Source organism: Micrasema longulum, unplaced genomic scaffold (genome assembly GCF_059751315.1).
Source record: "Micrasema longulum isolate JH-2025_06_02 unplaced genomic scaffold, ASM5975131v1 h1tg001217l, whole genome shotgun sequence".
Classification (NCBI taxonomy): Eukaryota; Metazoa; Arthropoda; class Insecta; order Trichoptera; family Brachycentridae; genus Micrasema; species Micrasema longulum.
The window spans coordinates 119,724-144,138 of NW_028278404.1; the positions used below are offsets into that span (position 1 = coordinate 119,724).

At 31.2% G+C, this 24,415-nt stretch overlaps 1 protein-coding gene across 1 annotated transcript; it reads right to left on the reverse strand.

Annotated features, from left to right (window-relative positions):
• Positions 1-24: 24 nt before the first annotated feature.
• LOC148276443 (uncharacterized) lies at positions 25-23,924 on the reverse strand. The gene is made up of 5 exons (XM_088234237.1): positions 23,919-23,924; positions 23,602-23,760; positions 12,968-13,785; positions 11,019-11,205; positions 25-486 (listed from the first exon to the last, which is right to left on the reverse strand). Exons 1-5 carry the CDS (start codon positions 23,922-23,924, stop codon positions 25-27), a joined length of 1,632 nt encoding a protein of 543 aa, XP_088090363.1.
• Positions 23,925-24,415: the final 491 nt, after the last annotated feature.

A 24,415-nucleotide genomic window follows, 5' to 3' on the forward strand; every position in this document is an offset into this window, starting at 1 on the left:
CTGATAGACTTTGATAATAATACTTCACAATACAATCATTTTATTTCTAAGAGCCTCAAATTTTTCGAGCTTGACAAAATGCCTTACAACTCTTTTCAATCTCCGAGCGCATAAATCAGACATGACTATCTTATCTTTTTTTTTTGAACGATTTTCATCAGCAAATATGTCGTTTATATTCACAGCTTCTTCTTTGTTTCCCAAGGAGAGCGGAAGTCCGAACAGAGACGACAGAAGACCAAAAACCATCTTCTCTTCAATTTGTTTCTCGTATATAAACCTCGGGTAGCACTTGTTGACTTCATACCCCAGCTCCATCAATCTGGCAGAGAGACTGGTGTAGTAGTCTTCTATGATCTGATGGTAGTAATTAGAAGTGAATTCCTCGTCTGTATTGAAGAAGATCAGGTAGGCAAGTTCTATTACTGGTGAAGCATATCTTATCATTTGCCAGTCGATCATTATTAAATCGACAGGTTTATTTCCCTGTGAATCATAAAATATCGAAACAGAGGTTAGTTAGAATACTGGAGTATTATTTTTGTTAATTATTTATTGAATCCAACACAGTCACAAAAAAAAATACATGTTAACAACATAAATGAACCGGGTTGCGGTCCCGTGGAAGTATTGTGGACTCACGAGCCAAAGGTCCGAGGTTCAAATCCCACTTTACCACAACTCGATTTTCATTTTTCCAGCACAAGTTATTTACGAATTTTAGGAAATGGTCTGAAAATTCAAACATTTGAGATTTAAGAACTCAAATATTCGTCGTATATTTAAAAAAATTAAAGTAAAAACAAATAACTATTACAAAACGGGTTTCACATGGAACGAACACTATTTTTAAAAACATTAAACGCAGTTCACCAGAGCTGGCATTCTGAACGGAATAGCGCGAATAGCGAACGCTTATTAAGTGCGTATTTAGTACGTAAAACGGGCTAAAAAAACGTTTTCTACAAGCGCTATGAAAGCGTTTTCTAAGGCCGCGAGAGCGTTTAGTGCGTTTAGCCCTGGGCTGCTTTTATGAACTACTAAATAAATAAAAATAAGTACTAAGTCGTTATAAACAAAATGTTAATTTAAATTTAACCACAAAGTAAGTGTTTCAAATTTTTTATGAAATTTGATATATTAACCCAGATTAAATATAAGTATGCGATGATCATGACAATATTTTTTTGTATTAAAAAAAATGTTGGGTTTAGCTTGTTGATAGCCAGTTGGAAATAACAGAAGAAAAATGAAGTAAATGCTTTAATGTGTATTTATTATATGTTCGATCCTGATAAAGAGGATGTGAAATATTGGATTGAAAAGTGGTTTAACACTGCAATATTTCTTTGTTCCTGGACTGGCACCAGAAGCGTAAGACTGATCAACTTACCTTACTGTACACATGTGGGCTTTTTTTGTCATTGTATTTTATTATAGATTACGTAGAGAACTTTAATTTGCCTTATAATTTAGGTTTATTGGTAAAAACTGTATTTTTTTGTAACGGCTGTTATTTTCTCAAAATTAATAAATAAATAAAATACAAAATACAGGTACATTGCATCGACGAATATCTTCAAATTGTATATTTTATTTAAATATATTATTATTATATTAGATAATTTATGTAGCGCTATTTTTGTTTAAATCGCCTCTAAATACTACTAAATACCTTTGTTGAATTACATTATAAAATAAAATTAAATAAAATTAAATAAAACAAAATAAAAAGACGCATAATTATACAACCTGAGTTTTTTCAGTACGGGAAAATATCACATACTACGAATACCGATAAAAATATATGAAGTAGATTTAGAATAACTAATTGTATTTTCAAAATCAATATGGATATTGTGGAGAAATGTTTTTATACATACATGTAAAAAAAAAATATTAAAAATATGCTGCTAGAAAAACGCGACGTGTTTGGCCTTAGTTGTTGTGACGTCAAGATTCGTGATAATGTTCTAAACAAATTTCAATGGCCATGAACAAATATACATGAATCGTGTTAGGCGCGTGGCCGTTTTTGCTTTTCAATTCAAAATTACAAATTTAAAAGTATTTTTCATGCTACTAATAATTAGCAAAAATTTTTTTTACTGGACTGTATTTTATTGACCTGTATTACTTTGAAAATGTAAAAAAATGTGATTTCTATTACTGCATAAGATTTAAACACCAGAATAATATTGTTAAGTGGCATCTGTACTAGAGATAATGATTATATTTATGTGTTGATTACCTTCCGCACTGCATGTGCTCATAATGATTACGTACGTTATTATTTCCAAGGTTAATTTATTACATAACAAATGTCAGAAAGGACGCTGAACAAAACATGAAAGTTATGCAACACATTGTATTAAAAAATCAAGAAAATTACTTCAAAACATGAATTCATTGAATCACTGGATAAAAATAATTGATTTCAGGATCCGTACGTATTATTACAATAAGACAGTATTAAATAAGAAATTTGTCAATATTCGATATATTTATCGATTATTCGATTTCAGTAGAATCTATTTTATCATTTCAAAATTCGACTTCTCTTATCCACCCTTCGTAATAGAGGGCAGGTATTCAAACATGTTTATAAAGATTTGAAGATGTTTCTGATTGTTCTGTGAGAAAATGCACAGCACAAATACACATGGGTGCATAGTACTGCATAGTAATACAATTTACTACATTATTTATTTATTTATTTGACGGACTTATGCAGTCCACTCTAACGATGGTATATACAATTTCTTATAATAAATACAGTCTCTAATAAAATAAAATACATCAAAATAAAATTAAAGCTAGGACAAAAAAAATAATATTTACTACCTCAAGACAAGATCCGGTCTATCTTAGTGGTGTTTTAAATCTATAAAGACTTACACCAAAAAAGTCCAGATCTTGACTCGAGTTTACAATACGTCATAATCGGGACGTTGGTGCATGCAAGCCATAGTTTGTGCTGTTTTGATCGAGGAACAGCACATTATTACTTCGCAATCGGCGGATTGGAACATTGAATGCCACTTGTTCCAGTAACGATGGTACATCAATTAAGCCATTCAGCAAATTAAACATAAATATAGAGTCAATGTTATTTCTACGTTTTTGTAGACTTGAGATTTTTAACATTGACTCCATTTCTCCGTAAGTGTAGTCTCCCCTCTCGAGGCCAATCATCTATGCTATTTTTCTTAGCAAACGATGTTGCACCGATTCGATATGATTTATCCGGTCTACATAGAAGGGAGACCAGATCACAGATGCATATTCTAAAAGAGGACGAACAAGTGAGCAATATAGTTTTTTAACCGTGTACATATTAATTAAGTCACTAGATGTCCTGCTAACAAAACTCAAGAGTTTTAGTGACTTGGTAATCATAGTATCAATATGTTCATAAAAGGTAAGTTTACAGTCCATGATAACTCCGAGGTCCTTAATAGACTTGACTACATCTAAATTAATATTTTCTATTTTGTAATCAAAGAAGATTCTATAAAAATACATTATTTTACATTTTTTAAATATTTAATTCTAGGTAGCTGGCTTTGCACCACATATTAAAGTTATCAATATCTGACTTAGGCCGCAAACAGTCATTTGTATTTTGAATTATTTAAAAAATTTTACTGTCGTCCGCAAAGAGACAAAAACGAGAAAAGGATAATACATTTGCTACATCGTTAATAAATCAATTAAAATTAAAAAGAAGGGGTGCCAGATGGGCACCCTGGGGTACACCTGATGTAACATCGATACTGGCTGATAAACAGTTCCCAATCATAACCTTTCGCTGTCTTTCCACATAGATTCTATGAATGACAATAACGGGTCATTTTTAGAAATGACGGACTTGTAACCTTAAAAGATGACATACTTAATAGAGGTAGTAAAAAAATATATTTAACTTGTTCCAGACTTTGAAACTGTGTTTTTTTATAGTTAAAAAAATATATTAAGTACATAAGGAAGTCAATAAATAAGTACCACTTAATAGAATAATGGCGTTACGTCATCTTTTAAATTCTACCTTCGCACAATTCGCTATTTCGCACATTTTTTTTAATTGAGCAAAGTTGGAAATGATTGGACTTTCTGATAGCGGTGAATTATTTGCTTTGATCGGCTGTTCGTACGACATAAACAGGTTTACGATATGTTGAATTTTGAAAAACAAAAATAAAATTAAAGAATACGTTTAAAATTGTAGAAATATATATATTCGAAGATTGTTTCCGAAAGACACGGTATAGTGATAGATGAAACGGATTGACGGCATATTTTTGACTATCGTGGAAGAATGTGATCCCAATGGAAAACGTATATTTTAAGAACGCAGAGTGATTGAAAAAGACAGCATGTTATAGAACTCTTTATTAAGAAAATAAAAAAAAGGCTGATACTCAACTAACTGTTGACAAATTTATAAAGAGACCACCCGAAAGTACTTAAACACGCCTCATTATGTACATTGATAAATATTTTAAATTAATTATTGATATTATATATTCCAAACTACAATTTTCGATGATTTTTTTACATCTCTCGACTTTCCAACATTTCACGTTCGCATACATTTTCAGGAACCAATTATGTGAGAAAGTCGAGAGCTTACTGTACACCAAATATTAATGATTTCTCAAGTAAATAAAATAACTATCACTTGCCTTCAGAAAAATAACAATATTTACGGATATTTATGAATTTACTCCATATTATAAATTTAAAAGGTATCCGGAGATGAAAAAACAAAAAAATCGCCTAACTCTATGACAAGAATGAGTAAAAGATATATAGCCAAGAAATAAATTTATTCGATAAAGATACGACCTTTTTTCAGCTGCGTATTATTTTGATGATTACTTCTTTCTGAGTTATCGTCCGTAATTAACCGATATCTCATGTCGACTTTTCCAGGAATCGAACCCGAGAGTTTCGGTTCTATTTCATACACAGAATTGCATTCTTCATCTGTTGACACAGATAAACTTTATTATTTCACATTTAAGTGATTGTAATAAAATATGTGAAAAATATTTTTCCTGAACATTTTTGGGTTAGCCTTGGATATTACATACTCGTATTATGATAATGTGCAATCTAATTTGATAAAAGTTTATTTAGAATGTACTTACATAATAATAGCATAACCTTAGGTAAAACCCTTAAGTCTTCGTAGTTAATTTTATTTACTTTGCGATTGGTGTTATACATACAGCTTGCCCAGCATATTACACGTACAGCATTTGAGGACTAAATTCGCCTTAGCTGTGTTCACCTGCAAGGAAAAATTGCTCGTTGCTGAACAAAAAATGTCGCCCGATAGAGCTCTCTGTAATCTGATAGCTTCAGCATCTTTATGCACAATAATATTAATCCAGAAATACATAATATGTACGTAAGTGGATTGAGGGATATTGGAAAGTGAATTCTTTACCGACTAGGATAACATTGATTGAAAATAATTACAAAACTTTTAAAAAGCCTTGAATTTTTTTTTGGAAGCTACCAGATCTGTACATACGACCGGACCTATAAAAGGGCCACGGATAGTAGCGAGAAGCTTCATTCTATATTCATAGAAAGAGGGAATAGGACAAAACCACAGGATGTCTTCTGAAGATTGATTAGGATATCCGCAGCGGGCACGAAAGAAAATAAACAATATTGATCAGAAAAATTATTATCACCCTAAAATTAAAAACAGAAAATATATGTGTTTATTCGTTTACCCGTCACAATAACTCCTAAACGGTATGTCGTGACCACGTGAAATTGAGACACATCGTTGTGGATCCAATTCGCAGGTCATTTAAGCATTTTTAAATTTTAATTTACCCGGCTGTGCTTGTTTTTTACTGAAGTATGATTTTTTATTCGACGTCAAACCGCTTCCAAACGGTAAGCCGTGGCAAGCAAATTGAGGTGCGGTTTTTATAATAGGTACTCGTGTTGCCATTTTAAGTTTCATTAGACCTTTTTCCCTACTGTAAGAAGTCAAAGAAAATTGAAATTTAGATGCATAAAAATAAACAGAAAACAAATCGATTGATACATTTTTTTCTAAATTTATCTTATCAGTCGGGTAAACTGGAGAGGTATGTACGCGTATAAACTGCGTTCTCATAATTGATATAATTTGTGATAGTTTCTTCGACTGTAGGCCTTACTTATAAACCTGGTATAAAGTTACGCTAAGGCATAGTGGAAGATGAGGATGGGAAAATCATTATTATTAGTCGATATTAGTTAGTAGTCGGGTAAACTGGAGAGGTATGTATAAACTGCGTTCTAATAATTAATATGATTTGTGATAGTTTCTTCGACTGTGGGCCTTACTTATAAACCTGGTATAAAGTAACGCCTACGCATAGTGGTAAGATTAGGATAGGAATATTATTCTTATTTTAGTACTATAATAACGATGGTATTTCTATCTGAATTATACCGCTATGCCTAGGCGTAACTTTATACCAATTTTAAGAATAAGGCCCTTGTACACCATTAATTGAGAAAGTTTTGTATTTTGGATCTTTGTAGCACTAACTTTGTAGTTCACTGTTATATTTTAAAGGTAATAAAATTACTTTGTTTTATGAACCACTTTTTTATCTTAACTCACGTTGCCTTCTTTAGGGTTATATAATAACTAAATATACATATGTAAAAGAAACCTTTATTATAAACAATTACCTCCTCCTCTATCCTTTTCGGCACCCACTGTTCTTCAGTGTTTCTTTTACGTTTGTATATTTAGTTATTATATAACCCCGAAGAGGGCAACGTGAGTTGCCGAAACTAGTCCGCTGTGACAATAAAAAAAGTGGTTCACAAAACAAAGTAATTTTCTTTATACTTTTAAAAGAGAAAGTTTAGTGCTAGAGTTTCACTAAGATTGTCAGATAATTTAACAAAGATGGAGAACACTAACCAATGATTGTCATAATCCCCGTGAACGCGTAATCTCTCCGATTTTTGTTAAAATATGTGTCTAGATTTTTTTAAGAGTAAAAATAAATTCATTCAAATCATCTAATTGCAAAGAACTTCATTGACACAGAGACAATAGTCTCACATCGGACAAAATCATATGTAATATAATGTCAGAACCGTGGAAATTAAATTGGTCGCAGAGGTTGATGATAGCTGATAGATGGGCAACACATGTCATGGTCTTGTTTGAATTGTTATTTTTTGTTGATTTATTTATAAAGTTCTTTATTACTTTTAGCACATAACTACCTTTTTCTAAAAACAGAGTTTTGGTTGATTTAAAAAAGAATAATCTGTCACTCAGAATAACGCTTCAAAAAAAAAAACAGTTATTATATATTAAATATCCCGGCGGCCTCCGCGGTGAAGTAGTAAAGACGCTTGACTCACGCATGGAAGGTTCCGGGTTCGATTCCTAGTGAGAACACAAAAATTAAATGTGATTAAAGTTTTTTTTAATTCACCACAAAGCAAATACTCAGATGAATTTTTTGTATTCCCAAAAACCGAACTTAAACCTAGATTTAGATATTATTTTATAAGCGAAAAAAACATTTAAATATCTTGCCATCTAGCGGCTGATTTAGGAAACTTTAAACCAAAAATTTATCCAATATGTATGAACCAAAATCATATACTTTCAACTCACTTATGAAACTTTTTGCTTCGAAAGTACATTAACTAAAAAAAAATTCACCAGCGGGCAAAATAAGCCCATACAGGACAGACGCAATCAATCATTTCTAGAGTAATAATATAAAGATTCTATTATATTCTTTATTTTTCTTGCTGATATGTATATTTGTTTATGAACTTGTGGGATATATGGTGAGCGGTGATAGCGGGGAGGTCCGCTGTCATTCGGGTGAGTATAAACATATTTGAGCGAGTGATCGTAGACCGCCTTGCTGCCACTTCCCGCTGTGCTGCCTGCGAGTGCGTTACCCCACCGATACCACAACATACACATATGTACAACTTGCATCTATATTGGTATGGGTTTACCTACTTAGATAGATGCAACACAAAACTAACATTGGAAAATATACAAAGTGCATTGCACTGTACTTAAAATGCTAAATAATGATATTATTATAATAAAATATATTACGTATTGTATTTTTGGCTAGTAAAATAAAACATTTTTTACTGTCTTCAAAAAAGGTTACTTACCCTAGTTAAAACAGTCAAAGCTTTGTTAATTACTGTAATAATTATAATTGTACATATAATCATATAAATAAATAAATATGTTTAGCATTCACACTCCAAATAGGTTTTCGATATTTAAAATAAAAAAAATATATTCATTTTATTGTTTTTTATTGTTCGTTTTACATTTATCTTAAATTGTATGAAATACATAAAAAATACTGTTTACTTGTTTTTAATCAATGAGTAAAAAATATTGTTTACATGTTTCTAATTAAAAAATAATTAATTATAATCAAACGCATAATTTAAATTACTATCAAATGTTCTGTAAGATTGTCTATTTACGTAAAATTAAAAAGAGTTATTCTTACTATGCTTAAATTGCGTTTTATAAGTATTATAAAACGCAATTTGCAATGCCGGATTTGTTTTATTATTTATTATTTGGAACTATTTAAACAGATAAAATCGATCGAAAACAACACACAGCATCAAAATTATCGAATTATATATTTATTCATTGTATTTATTTAGTCAAAAAATGTTTATACATTATATTACATATTTGGCCATTTTGTAGTATAATGATCAGCTCTTTTGCTTACCATACAAGAGGTCTCGGGTTTGATCCCCGGTACGGTTGACATGAAATACTCGTGCACTAAAATATTTCATAGTCCTGGACTCGCACCTTATCGACTGATCCAACAAACATGATCAATATATGCTGCGGTTGTTGTACCAATGCAAAGACCTATGCACCATTGAATGAATGATGATGATATTACATTTTGAATTGAGGTTCAGAAGACAATTATTAACAAAATACAAATAACAATGTTGATGTATTTTTGTAGACCGATTATGTAGATATTTCTTGATACATAAATCTCCAAAGTTAAAAAAGTCATTTTCAATAAAATTTCTTGGTTAATTTTTATATATTCAATTCACCAACAAAGGTTTTTGATTAAGTAGACATGTTAAAAAGCTTATTAAAAATGGTCCACCTTTTCCATGCAATTTTACAATATTTTCAATTCTTATGCTATTTTTTGACATGGTTTCGGGAGATAAGATAATCTGGTAAACATTTTATTTACATATAAGCAACATATAATTATAGCTAGTTTGCAAAACAGTTTGTTTTTACGTTAGGAAAGTTTGTTATTGGAATAAAATTAGGGTTAAGCATTATTGATTATTTGAATTGTTAGAAAATAACACATGAAGTTTTTATACCCACAAAGTGGGAAATATAACTTATAACATATTGGGTTAGCATAATAGGAAGTTTACATATGAAGGGTACATGACAAAAAGGGGCTCATTGCATTTTGTCGATTTTCGAAATATTAAGAGGAAACGCGGTCTCACTTTTCTTCATACAAACGTATACCCGTCTTTTTTCCCTGGATTATGGCAGTATTGCAGTAAATTATTTACAAAATGTAGATATTTACCATTAGCGTGTCTCTATTGTTCTACATTTTTGATGCATTGTTTATTGTGGGAACTAAGACCATTCAAAAACTTTAAAAAGCGCCCAGTTTCATCTGCCGTCTTTGGACGTACAATATACAAATATAATAAATAATGTTGAAAATTGGAAAAGGTAAAAAAAGTTTTAGGGTGCGGAAAACAGAACAGATAAACGTTGATTTTGTTGATTTTTGTAAGGCGAAATTAGTCCGACCTGCTGTTGTCTTTTTCGCACTGTATCGGGAAGGCATTTGCGAGAGAGTGATAAAAAAACAATGTTTAAAAGCCTATTCATCAAAATTGTCCGGCACCGCGTATCCTCTTAGTGAATTTCTTTTAACCCCGAATGCGGTCAATTAAATATAATATTAGAAATTTACGAAATTCGATTCCTTGTCTTATAATTGGAGGAAATAAATATGGGGTTGCAGTTGGCAAAAAAACAGCAAAAATGCGACGATTGAAGCTGATGCAATTGTTTTTGCTTTTCGGAGAATGGTGTTTTTTCAAAAGTTATAAGTCTACCTTTTTTTTAGTGATTGTACATAAAACATTTTTCTTATCAAATGAAATCTTATTTTATTAAATACAGGAACCTAGAATCTCTTCTTTTTGTTCTCCCCTAAAATTCATATGTTAATGATCCTATTTCTGCCGTGTACCCTTCATGTATTATAAATCCGTGCCAAAATATTTTTAGATACATATATCAATATTACATTTCAGTTTCTGAACGAAGAATCAACATTGAAATATGATATTTATTTTATGTTCATATAATATATTATGTTATTTGAACTTTGTTTACATATTTATACTGATATATATATATATATAAAATGGAAGGTCATTACATTTCAAAATTAACTAACACTAAGATATTTAATCAGGGAAAACGAATTTTATTTATATTTTTATCAAAATCATTAATTGTGGAGTTATATCAACAAATATCTACAAAAACATTAGTATTCGGTTCGAAGGCGAATAAACCTGCGAACTTTACATAAAATAGGTATGTGATATTTTTGGAATGGATGTTTGTAAACTAGACGGTCAAAAATCATGGATTTAGAGTAAATAATTACAAATTAATACAGTTAATTATTATGTTGTCAAATTATGAAATGAACATTTTTTAAATGCTGACGGCACTATATCATATCTCTGTCGATAAAAAATTTCAAAACTCCCCGAATGCGTTCTTTGCATTTTTCAGAGTATTTTACTATCGTGCCTGTTTCCCTGTTCGACTCGAACACTTTGCCCATTTCAAAGGCTTCGTGCCTTTCTGAAAGAACAGTCGGTAGACAAGATAGGGCGATTCCCAAACCGCATGTCGACAAGTTTTTAACGTGATTCCTGTAAACTTTCTCCGGGTAAATTTCCTTGTGGTCCAATCCGAGGTTGGAGAGACTGACCTTTAGATGTTCGTAGTAATAGTCAATAAGTTCGTCGTAGTAAACTTCTCTAAAAGCTTGGTCCGTTCCCGTAAAGAGAAGATAACTTATATCTATCAACGGAGACGAGTGTCTCATACCCTGAAAGTCGATAAGCCTGATGGACACTGGAATATCGCCCTGAAAAAATACGAAACCCAGGTAGTATTTAGATTATTTATTATTTGAATTCTTTTGTTTTTTTTTTACAGTATACATAAGAGGTAAAACAGAGTATTAAAAAAATAAAGGATTATTACGTAGCAATGAAATACATATTCATAGTAAAAATAGTTTAAAAAAATCCCACAAAGGCATGGCCTACTGGGCCTCGTGGGTTTACAAGAAAATGTGATTGAATTTTTGCTCGTATAAAGAATAGACAGTTATAATATTTTTGTGTAACATAAGAAAGAGAAAATAAAACGTTTTGTATAAGTTTATATATTTAAAAAAAAATAGTAATTAAAAAGTGTATAAGTACCTAAAACAATGTCATGCCCGTATTCAGAAATAAAACTATAGACGAGGAAAGTACATTCTAATCTCATATGCCTATTTTGAGTAGGAATTAAGATGGCAAATAAAAGAAACTGTCATTTTTTATTTTATTTATTTACAATTTAAAAAAACCCGTTAGGGTTACATTAGAAATTTTATATTGTCTAGTCATTTTATGTCTCGTCTAGTCTAGTTAGTTCAGTGATCATGTGTTTTTTCAGATTGATTTTAAATTTGTCTCCAGTAAAAGTTTTCAAGTAGTAATAGTAGTTGTTTCTTCCGAAACAGTTGAAATTCGTGAAACTGTTTTTAGAAATCCATCCTAGGGGGTGAAGGTTGGTAGTTTCAGGTCTTCCGAAATCTAATACTACCCCCTCCCCAGGATAACAGATTTTAATACAGTGTTTATGATTGCGACTATTAAAGCGAAACAAAATAGTGCGGCCTGGGAGGTTGTTATTTTAGAAAAAGTTTCTCATTTCCTGATCAGTAGTTTTTCCTAGTAATAGTATTTAATTTTTGTGAATCTGTTTCAGCAACAACTTTACTAGATTTTTTGCCCACTCTGTTCTAAACAGTTATTTTAGAAGCCGTTTTACAAAACAGCTAAATTTATGAAACAGTAACTGTAACTGCTCCTCCTTTTAAATAACTGAAACGCCTGAATAGAAAATAAATAATCTGATAGCAATAATTGGTGCTCTATATCTAACTTTTAAATAACAGTTTTTGTCAATAATGGGAAGATAACAATTTCAAATGGGTTATTTTTAATCTGAGTGCTTATCAACAATTTATTTATTTGATTTAATACTTCACAAGAATACATAATATAATTGAATTTAAAATGTATTCCTCACTGGGAAAACCGGTGCCGTATATTTATATACTGGCAAAAACAATTCATGGATATATATATTTTAATATCTGTTCATAATAACATTAAAATCACGAAATTTCTGGTAAATCTTTATTCATCATATTGTGCCGCGCGGATTTTTATCACGACATTTTACATCCAAGGATTATACAATGAAAAAAAAAGTTTTTTTCCAATTGAAAAGTTCTGAAAATAATTATTTATAATAAAATCTAAATTTGTTACAAAAGTTAACATATGGAAGAGTTGTGGAAATGTAGATGTTTAAAAATAGACAAAATGGTGAATGTTACACAGTGTGTAAAGTGGTAACTTAAACTAGCCAATCACAGGTTATAAGCCCTCTAAATCCCTAGACTTTCATATTCCCTTCTCAAATATGTTTTCTCTCTCTGTTGTAACAAATTTAGATTTAAATTATTTATCTCTATGAATGAAGTATCTATCCATTCCTTATCGGACATTAAAAAAAACGATTGGTTTTAAACTATGTATGAACAACAATTTACATACCTCATATTTAAACAGAAAATTATTAATCCAGCAATCTCCATGGCAAATAACATTGTAAGGTTCCGTTAGGGCAGTATTGGAATATTTAAGGAAAAGGTCATCGAAGTTTTTAGCGAAAGCCTTGAATCTTTTCGCATGAATTGGATCTTTTACAAATTGATACGCTTTATCTCGAGCATTTAGTAAAAATATTCCGTAGTTCTTCATTATATCATTGTAGTTTTCCGTTGTTTTCGATGCTAGGTCGTTGAATTTTTCCAAATCCCTTTGTTTTAGGGCAAAAGAAAGAGCGTGAAACTTTGTCATTTTTTTGAGAATCAAGGCAACGTGATCATAGCTTAGTGGGGAAAATCTATCAGCCATTTTGTAATCAAGTGCTCCCATGTCTTCTAATAATAAGAACTCCCGGTGTTCAGTGTTGCTGGCTTTGAAACAGGTGACGAAAGTCATCTTTTCGTCTTCTGGAATGTTGAATTCGTTTTGTATTTTTTCGAATTCGGGAAATAGCGTTTGATAAGCATTGACTTCTCTAAAGAAATATTCATGCACTGGAAAATTCCTTCTAATGTTTTCTTTTTCTGGAGCTAGTTTGAGGATAAGATTAAGTTGGGTGATCTCTTCTGTGCCCTTTCTCACTCCTACTACTTCGACTTTGTATATTTCCCCTATATGGTTATCTCCCTTTAGCGAGGCTGGAATGACGTAAATATCGCTAGTCTCTATGCTATGCTCATCAGAAAATTCTTTCAGATTTTTATCTATGTATCCTCCTGGTAGAAAACGTTCCACTATCTCATCATCAACCTAAAAAACAAATTAAATTAATCATTTGTTTTTTATGCAAATATCAAATATCACGAATACCGATAGAATTATGTGAAATGGAAAAAAAATCGAAATCAGTATGAGTATTGTGGAAAAATATTTTCATTCATAATTTAAAAAATAAATTAGTCAAAAATACCTCTAAATGAAAACGCGACGTGTTTGGCCTTCACAATTATGATGCCAAGATTCATAACGACGTTCTATCTAAATTTAAGTGATCTCAAACAAAGCTCAAAATTTAACCGAATCGTGGCGTGGCCAATGCAATAAACCGTTTTCGCGGGAATTCAAAATTATAAATTTAAAAATATTTTTTATGCAACCAATATGTAAAAAAATCATTTTTTACTTGACAGTATTTTATAGACCTTTTTTTAATTTGAAGTTGTTAAAAACCTGATATTTTCATTTTATTAATATAAATAACGTTAAGCTTTTATAGGAACTTAAGAGACGCGGAATCGACGTGGAAGAAGGCGAGATTGCTGGCTGGTGATAGGATCTCTTGCTGTGCGATTCTGAACGCTTTCTCTACCGCGCTGCATGAGGCGTCTGGTGATGTCCACATACTCCACTTAGCTCAAAAGAAGAGAATAAAGCTGCATAATAATTATTAACTTTGTATATTTTTTTTGGTATTGGATTCCATTTTGCAATGTTTACCAGTTTTTTCATTGGTGTTAATGAAATCATTCATCCGGATAATTGCAGTTTTACTGTATATTTAAGATCGAAACCAAAGTATATTCCAATCGTAAAGGTGTAACATTCGATTCGTATGACAACGCTTCCTCTTTCTATAATCCAACTTCTCTCATTAAACGAATAAGTATTTTTGTCGTGATCAAGATTTTGAATAATATCATTGAAAGTACTTATCTCTTGGAATACATACTAGATCCACTAGGCAAGTCAGACTTTCTTATAACTCTGCACCATCCATTAACTTCGCTCATAACTCCTTCATTAATCGTAGCTGCACAACACTATTATTGTTCCTCCCTTGATATATTCCATTCTAAACTCATTTTTGAGAAGGGAATATGGAAGTCTTGGCATTTACAGGGCTTTTGACCTTCCCTCTCTGATAACTGAATAACTCCCTAAGGAGGAAATCCAGCTAGTCTGCAAGCATTTGGACATACTCAAATATTGTTGAATTATATACCTGGTAAAAGAAGAAGTATAAAATTTGGAAAATTGTTTCCAGGCGTTGCCTAGTAGGTGATTTGGTTCAGCCGGATGAATCTAACCCACGTGATAAAGGTTTCAGCTCGTTGACTTCACAAAACTCAATAGATGGAAGAATTGAGGAAATGTGGATGTTCAAACATGGGCAGAATGGTGAATGTTACACAGTGTGTAAAGTGGCCACTTAAACCAGCCAATGACATATTAAAAGCCCTGTAAATGCCTAGTCTTCCATATTCCCTTCTCAAAAATGTTTTCTCTCTCTATTGAAATAAATTTTAATATGAGTAACTCCCTAGGGAGGAAATCCAGCCAGTCTGCAAGCATTTGGACATACTTAAACATTGTTCTCTAACTTTAAACTACTTTAATCAAATCAGTCACGTTATTCTCTTGTCTTATTTCTTTATAGGCATTTGTATGGGTAAACTCCTCAACATAATCCCTTCTCCTTTCTACCCTATCCTAACTCTAATCTTTCCTTATCCTCTACATCCCTCTAACGCCCTGGAAACGTAATTATTAATTGGCAAAATCGTTAATATTATTTTTTTCGTTCATTAGTATGTTGACAAAAAGTTATGTATAATTGTGAAAATTTTCAGTTGGACTCATACATTAGTGTTTTTATGGGAATTCTTTAAAAACCTTCCGTTGTTTATCCAAATAAAAAAGAATCTAATATACCTATTGTAGTATTATAACATAGGTATATAATAATATGAAACTACTAAAATAAATAATCAAACCTTGAATCCAATTATAGACACGCGATTCCTGGTCTCATAAATACTTATTATTAAGCAATCATATTTAATTGTATCTTTGTCACACAGTTCGGACAAACATACTCGTACTATGTAGGTACAATGGAAAAATATCAACCAAAACGTTTTCATGTGTGACGGTTCTATTACACCAGAAATACTAGCTTATTATATTTTAAAATACTATAGCAAATATTTTATCTTATGTCACGCGGTTGAGGTTGACATTTTTATTTATTTATAACTTAATTTCATATACGAGGGGGTATCCAAAAGAAACCGAACTAATATTTGATCAATTTATTTAATAAATTATTTTTTAAAACATTCTCTTTAAAATTTAATTTGATTACAAATTCGTTTTTTTCTTAACTCCTGCAACGTCGGTAAAATGCTATCATGTATTTACGGGAACAGTAATTTTTCTTTAGAATTAATTTTATTTGTTTGATTATTGTCAAATATGGCTAGCAAGACTGAAGTGGCAATGGGGAGGACATGTTGCGAGAGAAGACCCCTCAAGATGGACCCCTTAGTTTTAAAAAGCAGACCTTGGGAGAATAAGAGGCGTCGGAAGACTTAAAATAAGATGGTTGTCGGACATAACCGCCGCGGGGGGTAAAAATTGGCTGCAAGCAGCAACCGACCGAAAGAAATGGAAGGATATGGAAGAGGCCTATATTGAGCAATGGAGGAAAAAGGCTGAAGAAGAAGAAGATGGCATCATTGCCCGCTGAATAATTTTGCCCAATCACAGAAACAACCACTCGAAGTGTTCGCTCTATTTATCTTTACCCAATATATTACCTACTAGCTGACCCGACAGACGTTGTCCTGTCCGAACGTTGGCTTGTCCTGGAAAAATACGTTTTATTGATAAATAGGTACCTAGGTATTATTCAAATATTAAATTTAAGTAGGTACTTGTTTATAGTTGAATTCCAAAACATAGAATAAATATTTTTTCAAATATGGCATTCTTTTTGCAAACGTCAAACTCCGGTCTTCTCACCAACAGAGGGGTGTACTTATGTGGGAATACGATTATTAAAAATGTATTGAATTTAATATTATTTTCGTGTTACTAAAAATCCAGTAAAAAGAAATAAATGGATAGAAATCATAAGGAATTTAAGGAAAGAATCTGATTTAGATCCACAAAAAACAAATGCTGTTGGTAAACATTCAAAAACAAACTTTTTATACACAAAAAACAAAATCTTTCCATTTTTTTGTCAATGCATTCTTCTCGAATACAACCCTGGTAGATAGATAAATAAAACATTTGTGCTCTTTACTTCTTTTTTTACACATTAGATTGAAGATTTTAACGATTATCTACGAACACGCATAGCGCAAAGATCTATATTTCTCTGAGAAATATATAAATAAAGATTTTGATTGATTTTTTCATGCCTTTTGTTTCGTTAAATAAAATAAATATAAAATTAATTGAATAGAATAACCAAAGTGTTACTAATTGTGAGGAATATAAAGCATACCGCTTGTTAGTGACGACGTAATATTTCAATTACCGTTAATCAATTTGTTCTTGAATTGTACACTTTATTAATATGCTAGTATTCATTAATTCAACACTGCAAACACGTATGAAGAGCATAGGATATAAATAATGAATGTCAATAAATAATGTTTTGAGATAGAATGTTTTTAAGTTTTCAAACCTCATGGACGTTAAAATACACTTATAAATATAAAAGACCCTGCTCAATGTAAATACGCTATACTGTTTTATATAAGGTTTTATATAAGCCCTGGGCTGGTATTCCGAACGCGTTTACAGCGCGCTATAATGCGTATTTAGTACGTAAAAACGCGCTATACCGCACTATAATTTCGTTTGGAATACCAGCGAAGGGCCAATTTGCTCAGTCGGTCAGATAGAGAGAAGCGCTGTTGTTCCAGAATAGAAACAAAGATGTTACTATTGCCTTCCATTGTTTTTTTTAAAGAGGAATAATTTTTGAGAGTTTCGTTTGACACTCTTGCCCCGAATTAGAACGAAAGCCCCCTTTCCTGCTCATTTGAATGATTGAAGGTACATATTTAATTGGTGGTTACTCTTATGTTGAAGGAGATAATATCTATATTATTTATTGATTTATTTATTCATTTTTTAACATACACGGCACGTAGTGCCTTTTACTTTACAAAAAATACATATTGTGTAAAAATATACTTCACTGCATAAAAAGTTAATATGTAGGTACATATTATATCACAATGATTTCATTCAATGAACACGCTACAATATTGTGTAAAAAAATAAAAACTCATTATATGGAATAAAAAATAAATAAAAAAAACATTAAAAGGAATATAAAAATTAAAAAGTGCGAAAAATGTTTTATAATTTTTTTTTTTTAATTATTAAAAAAAAAGGAAAGGTAGGTATATCTATTAATCATAATTACATTGAACAAAAAAAAACAAAATTACAAAATCTAAGTTAAGGAGAAAAAGTGTTTTTTTTTTAAAGTTGAAATTAAGAATCCAATAAACATATAATATATGTTCATTAAAATATACAAAAACTAGAAAAAAGTAAAGAGAAAGCAATTCAAAATATAGTATAGGTACATAACTATAGCTTGAGAAATGTAAGTTACAGTTCACCATCTTTGAAATAATTAAAAAGAGTTGATTTATATAAACTATACTTTATGTTAAATGTATCAGCAACGTCAGAATAGTTATTGCCGAGTACATGAAGTCGATTCAGAATGGCATTATACGAGTATATCGTTCGCGAATTGTTGCAACTAAACGGAGTACTTGATGAGTCATTCGTCCAGGTACTTTGAAGTTAATGAGCACTTATAGATTTGGGCAGTCCCATGTAAAGTTGACAATCTTAAATAAATTCAATTAATCTATAATTTTTCTTCTCTCGGTTAGTTTTTACAAGTTCAAAGGATTTAATAGGAAATCATAGTTAGTAAATTCACAACTGGTTCTGTTTAAAATTAACATATCTTAAAAAATTATATTGAACTCTTCCAAGAGTAGATTGGTGTGAATTGTAATACGGAGTCCATATAGTTGAGTTGTATTCCAACTGGCTCCTAACTAAAGCTGTATACATCAATTTTAAAGTATTAATTTTTTTTAAGTCCTTTGTCACTCGCAAAATAAATCCTAACATTTTTCAAGATTTATTAGCTATGCAGTTTATATGACTGATAAAAGACAACTTTTGATCAAAAATTACATTTATATCTCGCACTTCAGACACAGAAACTAATTTGTTGTTCCCAATCGAATAATCAAATATGATTGGATTATTTATTCTGAAAATCGTATGACGTGACGCTTTTTAATGTTTAGTTGCAGCTTATTAGTCGAACACCAAATAAATAATTTGTCTAAATTTTTCTGAAAATCATTGACAGTGTTAATTACTTTAAAAATTTTCATATCGTCAGCAAACAACAATACCTCAACATCTTTTAATATAAATATGATATCATTTACAAAAATAATAAACAGTATTGGACCCAAGTGGGATCCTTGCGGAACACCACTCGTTGCCAAGAAGGAATGGGACTGAATGTCATCAATTTTTACAGTAAGTATTCTACCGGTTAAATAAAAACCGGTAAACCAATTTAGCATAGGTCCACCTATACCCAAACTATATAACTTATGCACAAGAATTTTTAGACATACCTTATCAAAGACGTTGCTAAAATCAGTATAGATCGAGTCAACCTGTTTTTGTTTTTTAAAAGTATCTGAAATAATATTTTCTTATAAAATAATGTTAGTTAGAGTTGATCTAGATGGCATAAGTCCATGTTGAGAAGTGGTTACTATCTGGCTAACACAAGAAGATATTTTACTCAAAATATTTTTTTCAAAAAGTTTTGGAATAGCGGATTGTATACATATTGGTCTGTAATTTGTAATGTCACTCCTATCTCCACTTTTAAATATCGGGGTCAAAAAACTTGATTTCCATAGTTCAGGAAAATATCCCCTAGACAAAGATTTATTAAAATTTATACGAAGTGGATGTAGAAGAAAATCGATACATTTTTAAATAAATATGGATGGCATTTTGTCGGGTCCATAACTACATTTGGATTTTAATTGTTGAATGCTATATTAAGACAGGATAGGTCTAAATTTTCATTACTTTTAATCGCAGTTAAATTGGTTTGCTAAGTATTTTGTTCGTATACACTATTAAAAAATTCTCCAAAAAGATTAACTTTTTTTAAAAAATTGCTTACAGTTTTTAAAGAATAGTGCATAATATATGGCAAAGAAGTATTGTCGTTTTTAAGAGTTTTAGATTAATTAAATACTTTTTTAACATCACTTCTTACCGAATTTTCAATACTATTTATATATTTACTATGGCAACTAAGAGAAAACTTTTTATATTCGTATCTAAGTTTCTGAAAAATGATATAATTCATCAGTTTTCTAGCCATTTTATAAATTTTATGAGCTGTTTTTTTAATGTTTTTTTTATGACTAGATTTGGAGACAACCTGCTCCGATACTCTTAACCCGGGTAACACGGGGCCTTGCAGATTTTTAGATTATTACTCATAAAACTATATTTTTGGTGCAAAAATCAGCTTTACATAAAATAATAATAAATATACTTTCATTATGTGGTAAAAAAAAAATAATATAGCAATATTCTGGACATAGAGAGCGTTCAAATTTGAATTTACAAAAAAGTTTGACACTCTTACCCCACCTGACCTTAATCTAAAATGGTTTTCATCAATATTAAATTATCGCTTTATCTTCAACTGGACTGACATCCACCTTTTATCAAGGAATTTACAAAGATTTACAAAGGCACGTATTTTTTTTAATTTCAAATTTATGCTAAATTTTATTAAATTGAAATGTAGATCATGTGAACTCCCGTCAGATGCCATTATTAGTTTAAAACACATAAACATTTACATGCATGCTTTATATTCTGTACCCTTCATATTTAATTGGAAGTATTATTTGCAATGTCATTGTCAAGTCTTTTAAATGGCTATTTAAAAGATATATCTAGTCTGAAGATACTCGTTAGAGGGCAAATGTATTAATAGGTTAAAAAATAAATATTATATAAGTGGAAAAGTAGGCAACGAGTAACAGCTGCGTCAGCTGTGTGCCCCCTCATAGCGCACTCCAGATCTGAGGAGTAAAGTTTCTTTGGCGGTTTTCAAACAAAAAAAGTTACTCTTTGTAATCTGGTGGCCATGAGATATTTGTGCTGAAAGAAGACTAGCAAGTAATATGTAACTCAATGAATTTAGGAAATGAGGGAGGCGAATTCTTCTCTGCTTGGGATTATATTGATTGGACATTATCAATTCTCCGAAATGATGAGAAAACTTTTTCAGTCTTGAAATAATTTTTTGAAGCCTCCAGATTTTTACATCCGACAGGAACTATAAAAGGGTTACGGATAGTAGCGAGAAACTCCATTAGTTATTCATAGCGAGACGGAAAAGTACAAGGACTCGGGATGTGTTCAGAAGATTGATTAGGATACTGCAGCAGCACGGGCTATCAATAATATCAAATAGTGTTTTTCTTACAACAATAGGAAACAAGTATTCTTTATTTTTTAATAATCACAATAAAAAGCGTATAAAATTGTCGAATTGTTTAACAACGATTGCGAATCATTGTTGAATATTTACCATTCTCCTTACGCTTGATCTGAAACCTTTTACAAGTATGGTTATGAGGAAGAATGACAATATCCAATGTAAACTTTCAACACAATTCGCCAAACTTACAGTGAACGGGGCAACAAAGTCAATAAAACTAGCAAAGTCAATGGGGATATTAAGTGCAACTGTAAATTCCACATAAAAAGTGTTTTTATACAAGCGGTAAGAATTGGAGAATTTAGTTAAACGGCGAAATTTCTCGAAAATGTATGAAAAAAAAAATTCAAATGATTTCAATTCAAATGAACTGTTTTGAACAACGTCACAAGTTCTTTCAAATCAACAAATAATATAGTGATAAGTTTCCGGTTTCCGGGAAGCTAACTCACCAACCCGCAGAACTCACCGACGAAAACCTGTGACGTCATGGGCGGAGTAATTTCAAAATTACGAAACTTTAAAAAGTTATAGCCCTGATTACACGATATATTTTTTTTAAATTGGATTTTTTTTATACTTTTGATAGTCTATTTACAAATTAAACTATTTAAAAGAACAATCGAACTTCCTCGCTGATATTGCATTTAAAAAATTGAAGTGAAATAATTCAGCCAGATTAATCTCACTCACATCAATTATGGTTTCAGCTCTTTTGCTTCACAAAAGTTAACAGATGGAATAGTTAAGGAAATGTAGATGTTAAAGAATAGGCAGAATGGTAAATGTTACACTGTGTGTTCAGAACTGTAAATGGCTTGACTAACAAACTCCCCTCTCAAAAATGTTTTTCCCTCTCTGTAGCGTCAAATTTAGATCTCAATAACTCCCTAGAGAGGAAATCCAGCCTGTCTTAAAACATTTGGACACACTCAAAACGCCGTTTGTTTTGTTTGAATGAACAATATTTTGAGTAATAGTTCAGTCGGATGAATCTCTCCCAAGTGATAAAGGTTTCAGCTCAGTCAAGAGACAAAAGAGTTGAGCTATTGTGGCCAATGACAGGTCATAAGCCCTGTAAATGCCTAGACTTCCATATTCACTCCAGAAAAATGTTTTCCCTCTCCGTTGCAACCTTAGAGTAATAACACGCCACTAACTAAGAGAATCACCCATACGGACAAAAACCATTCTATGTATATCAACTACGAAGTTAAGTTACAGTTTATAGCAATACAACGGGTTGCAGGTACTCAGGTCGAGAATTGCAAGCGCAAACTGAAACCATCCGTTACACGTTTTTTGGTAAACTAAGAACCGAACAAAAAAAATTAAACTCTTTTGTTCTTTGCAATAGAGCTAAAGAGTTTTTCTTTAAGCGGGAGAGAATTATAACTCTGTGGTTGCAACAAATTTAGATCAAAATAAAATAAATTTGCTTAACTTGATCTATTTAAAAAATCTCCATCTCTATTACAATATCTGTATATCCCGTCACACGTCGAGCTCTCTGTTTCATCTGCCAGCAGTTCGTACGAACTATGCTCAGAACTCTTCACTTATACGTTTAGCTCGTAAATATAATTTAAACTTTCCCCTCATTGATCCGTTTGATTGTCACTAATTAACATTTAAAATGTGCGATTTGAAACAATCTTTTTTTATATATACTTAGTTTCAATAATAAAATCTTATTTTATCTCTAATTCTTAATATTTTATACATTTTTGACACTTGTGCAATAATATTCACACACATATCCACCCTCATTCCATTATAACACCCACTCACCCACCCTCTCACACACTTACACTAACACAAACACACTAGCATATATTGTACGAGTATCGGCCTCGTGGTGTAATGGTCAGCGCGTTAGCCTGCCATGTAAGAGGTCTCAGGTTCGATTCCCGACATGGTTGATATGAAATATTTATTTAAAAAGGGTGTTTTCACACTAGAATATTTCAAAGTCCCTGGACTGTTAACTGAAGCGTAAGACTGATCATCTTACCTTAATGCAACAAAATGGTCAAAATACGCTGCGATTGGTGTACCAATTCAGTGCCCTATGTACCATTAGGTGCGGAAAGGGAATGATGATGATGATTTAATGTATTTATGTGGATATCTGTCATAGGTTTTATTCTCTTTATATATTATTTGTCATATTTTTTTTACATGTATGATTGTTGATATCCCTAATAAAAAAAATATTAAAAAAAAAATTACATTACCTGAGGCACTTTTTCTTGTTTTGATCCGCTACCCTGTGCCACCCTTGAGCCTTCAATGACAATATTTCCTGTCAGGACTTTTTTCTCATTCTGTGCTGATCTTTCAGTAACTGGTGACTTCTCCAAGGAATCGCCTATTCTCTGGGCATTTTCTTTATTCTGAAAATCATTAATTCAAAAGTAATAATACAAAAATGGATCATGAACCTAAACATCAAAAATATGTAATTACACTTTTGTATAAAAATTGAAAAATGTTTTCAGGTGTTGCCTAATAATCGTACGTATGTGAAATAATTTAATCAGATTAATCTCACCGGCATTAATGAAGGTTTAATCTCTTTGACTTACTTAATAAGTAACCAAAATCAACATTTTCTAAAATATTTGTATACAACCACTTACCGACTATTCTATGTCTACCGGTTTCGAGACATACCCGTCTCTTCGTCAGGCACCAATTAAACCAACACCCAAAACTCACTATACACCTTCTCCATAGTTGTTAAAATCATAGAGTCGTTTTATTATTTTTATTTATTTATATTATTTTATTTGGGATTTTTATAGCTATTACATAAAAACTAAATAGAAATATATTAAGGTCTACTACTAAAGTCAATAAAAAAAAACCCAATGTAAATCTAATAATACATAATATATTTATAAGAAAAGAGTTGACGTAATTGTATGTGTGCGACGTTTGTATTCATGTGTGTGTATGTGAATGTATGTGTTTGTGATTGTGTGAATGAATAAGGGTGAGTGCGTGTGTGTGGGTGCGTAAGTATAAAAAAATTATACAATTGAAAAC

What these genes read in the sequence shown, in the direction of transcription:
- LOC148276443 (XM_088234237.1), bottom strand. An exon ending in TATGAGGTATGTAAATTGTT is followed by an intron (nt 11,206 to 12,967) that starts GTTCATACATAG and finishes AGTGTCCATCAG; the next exon opens with GCTTATCGACTTTCAGGGTA. An exon ending in AGGAAATTTACCCGGAGAAA is followed by an intron (nt 487 to 11,018) that starts GTTTACAGGAAT and finishes TATGATTCACAG; the next exon opens with GGAAATAAACCTGTCGATTT.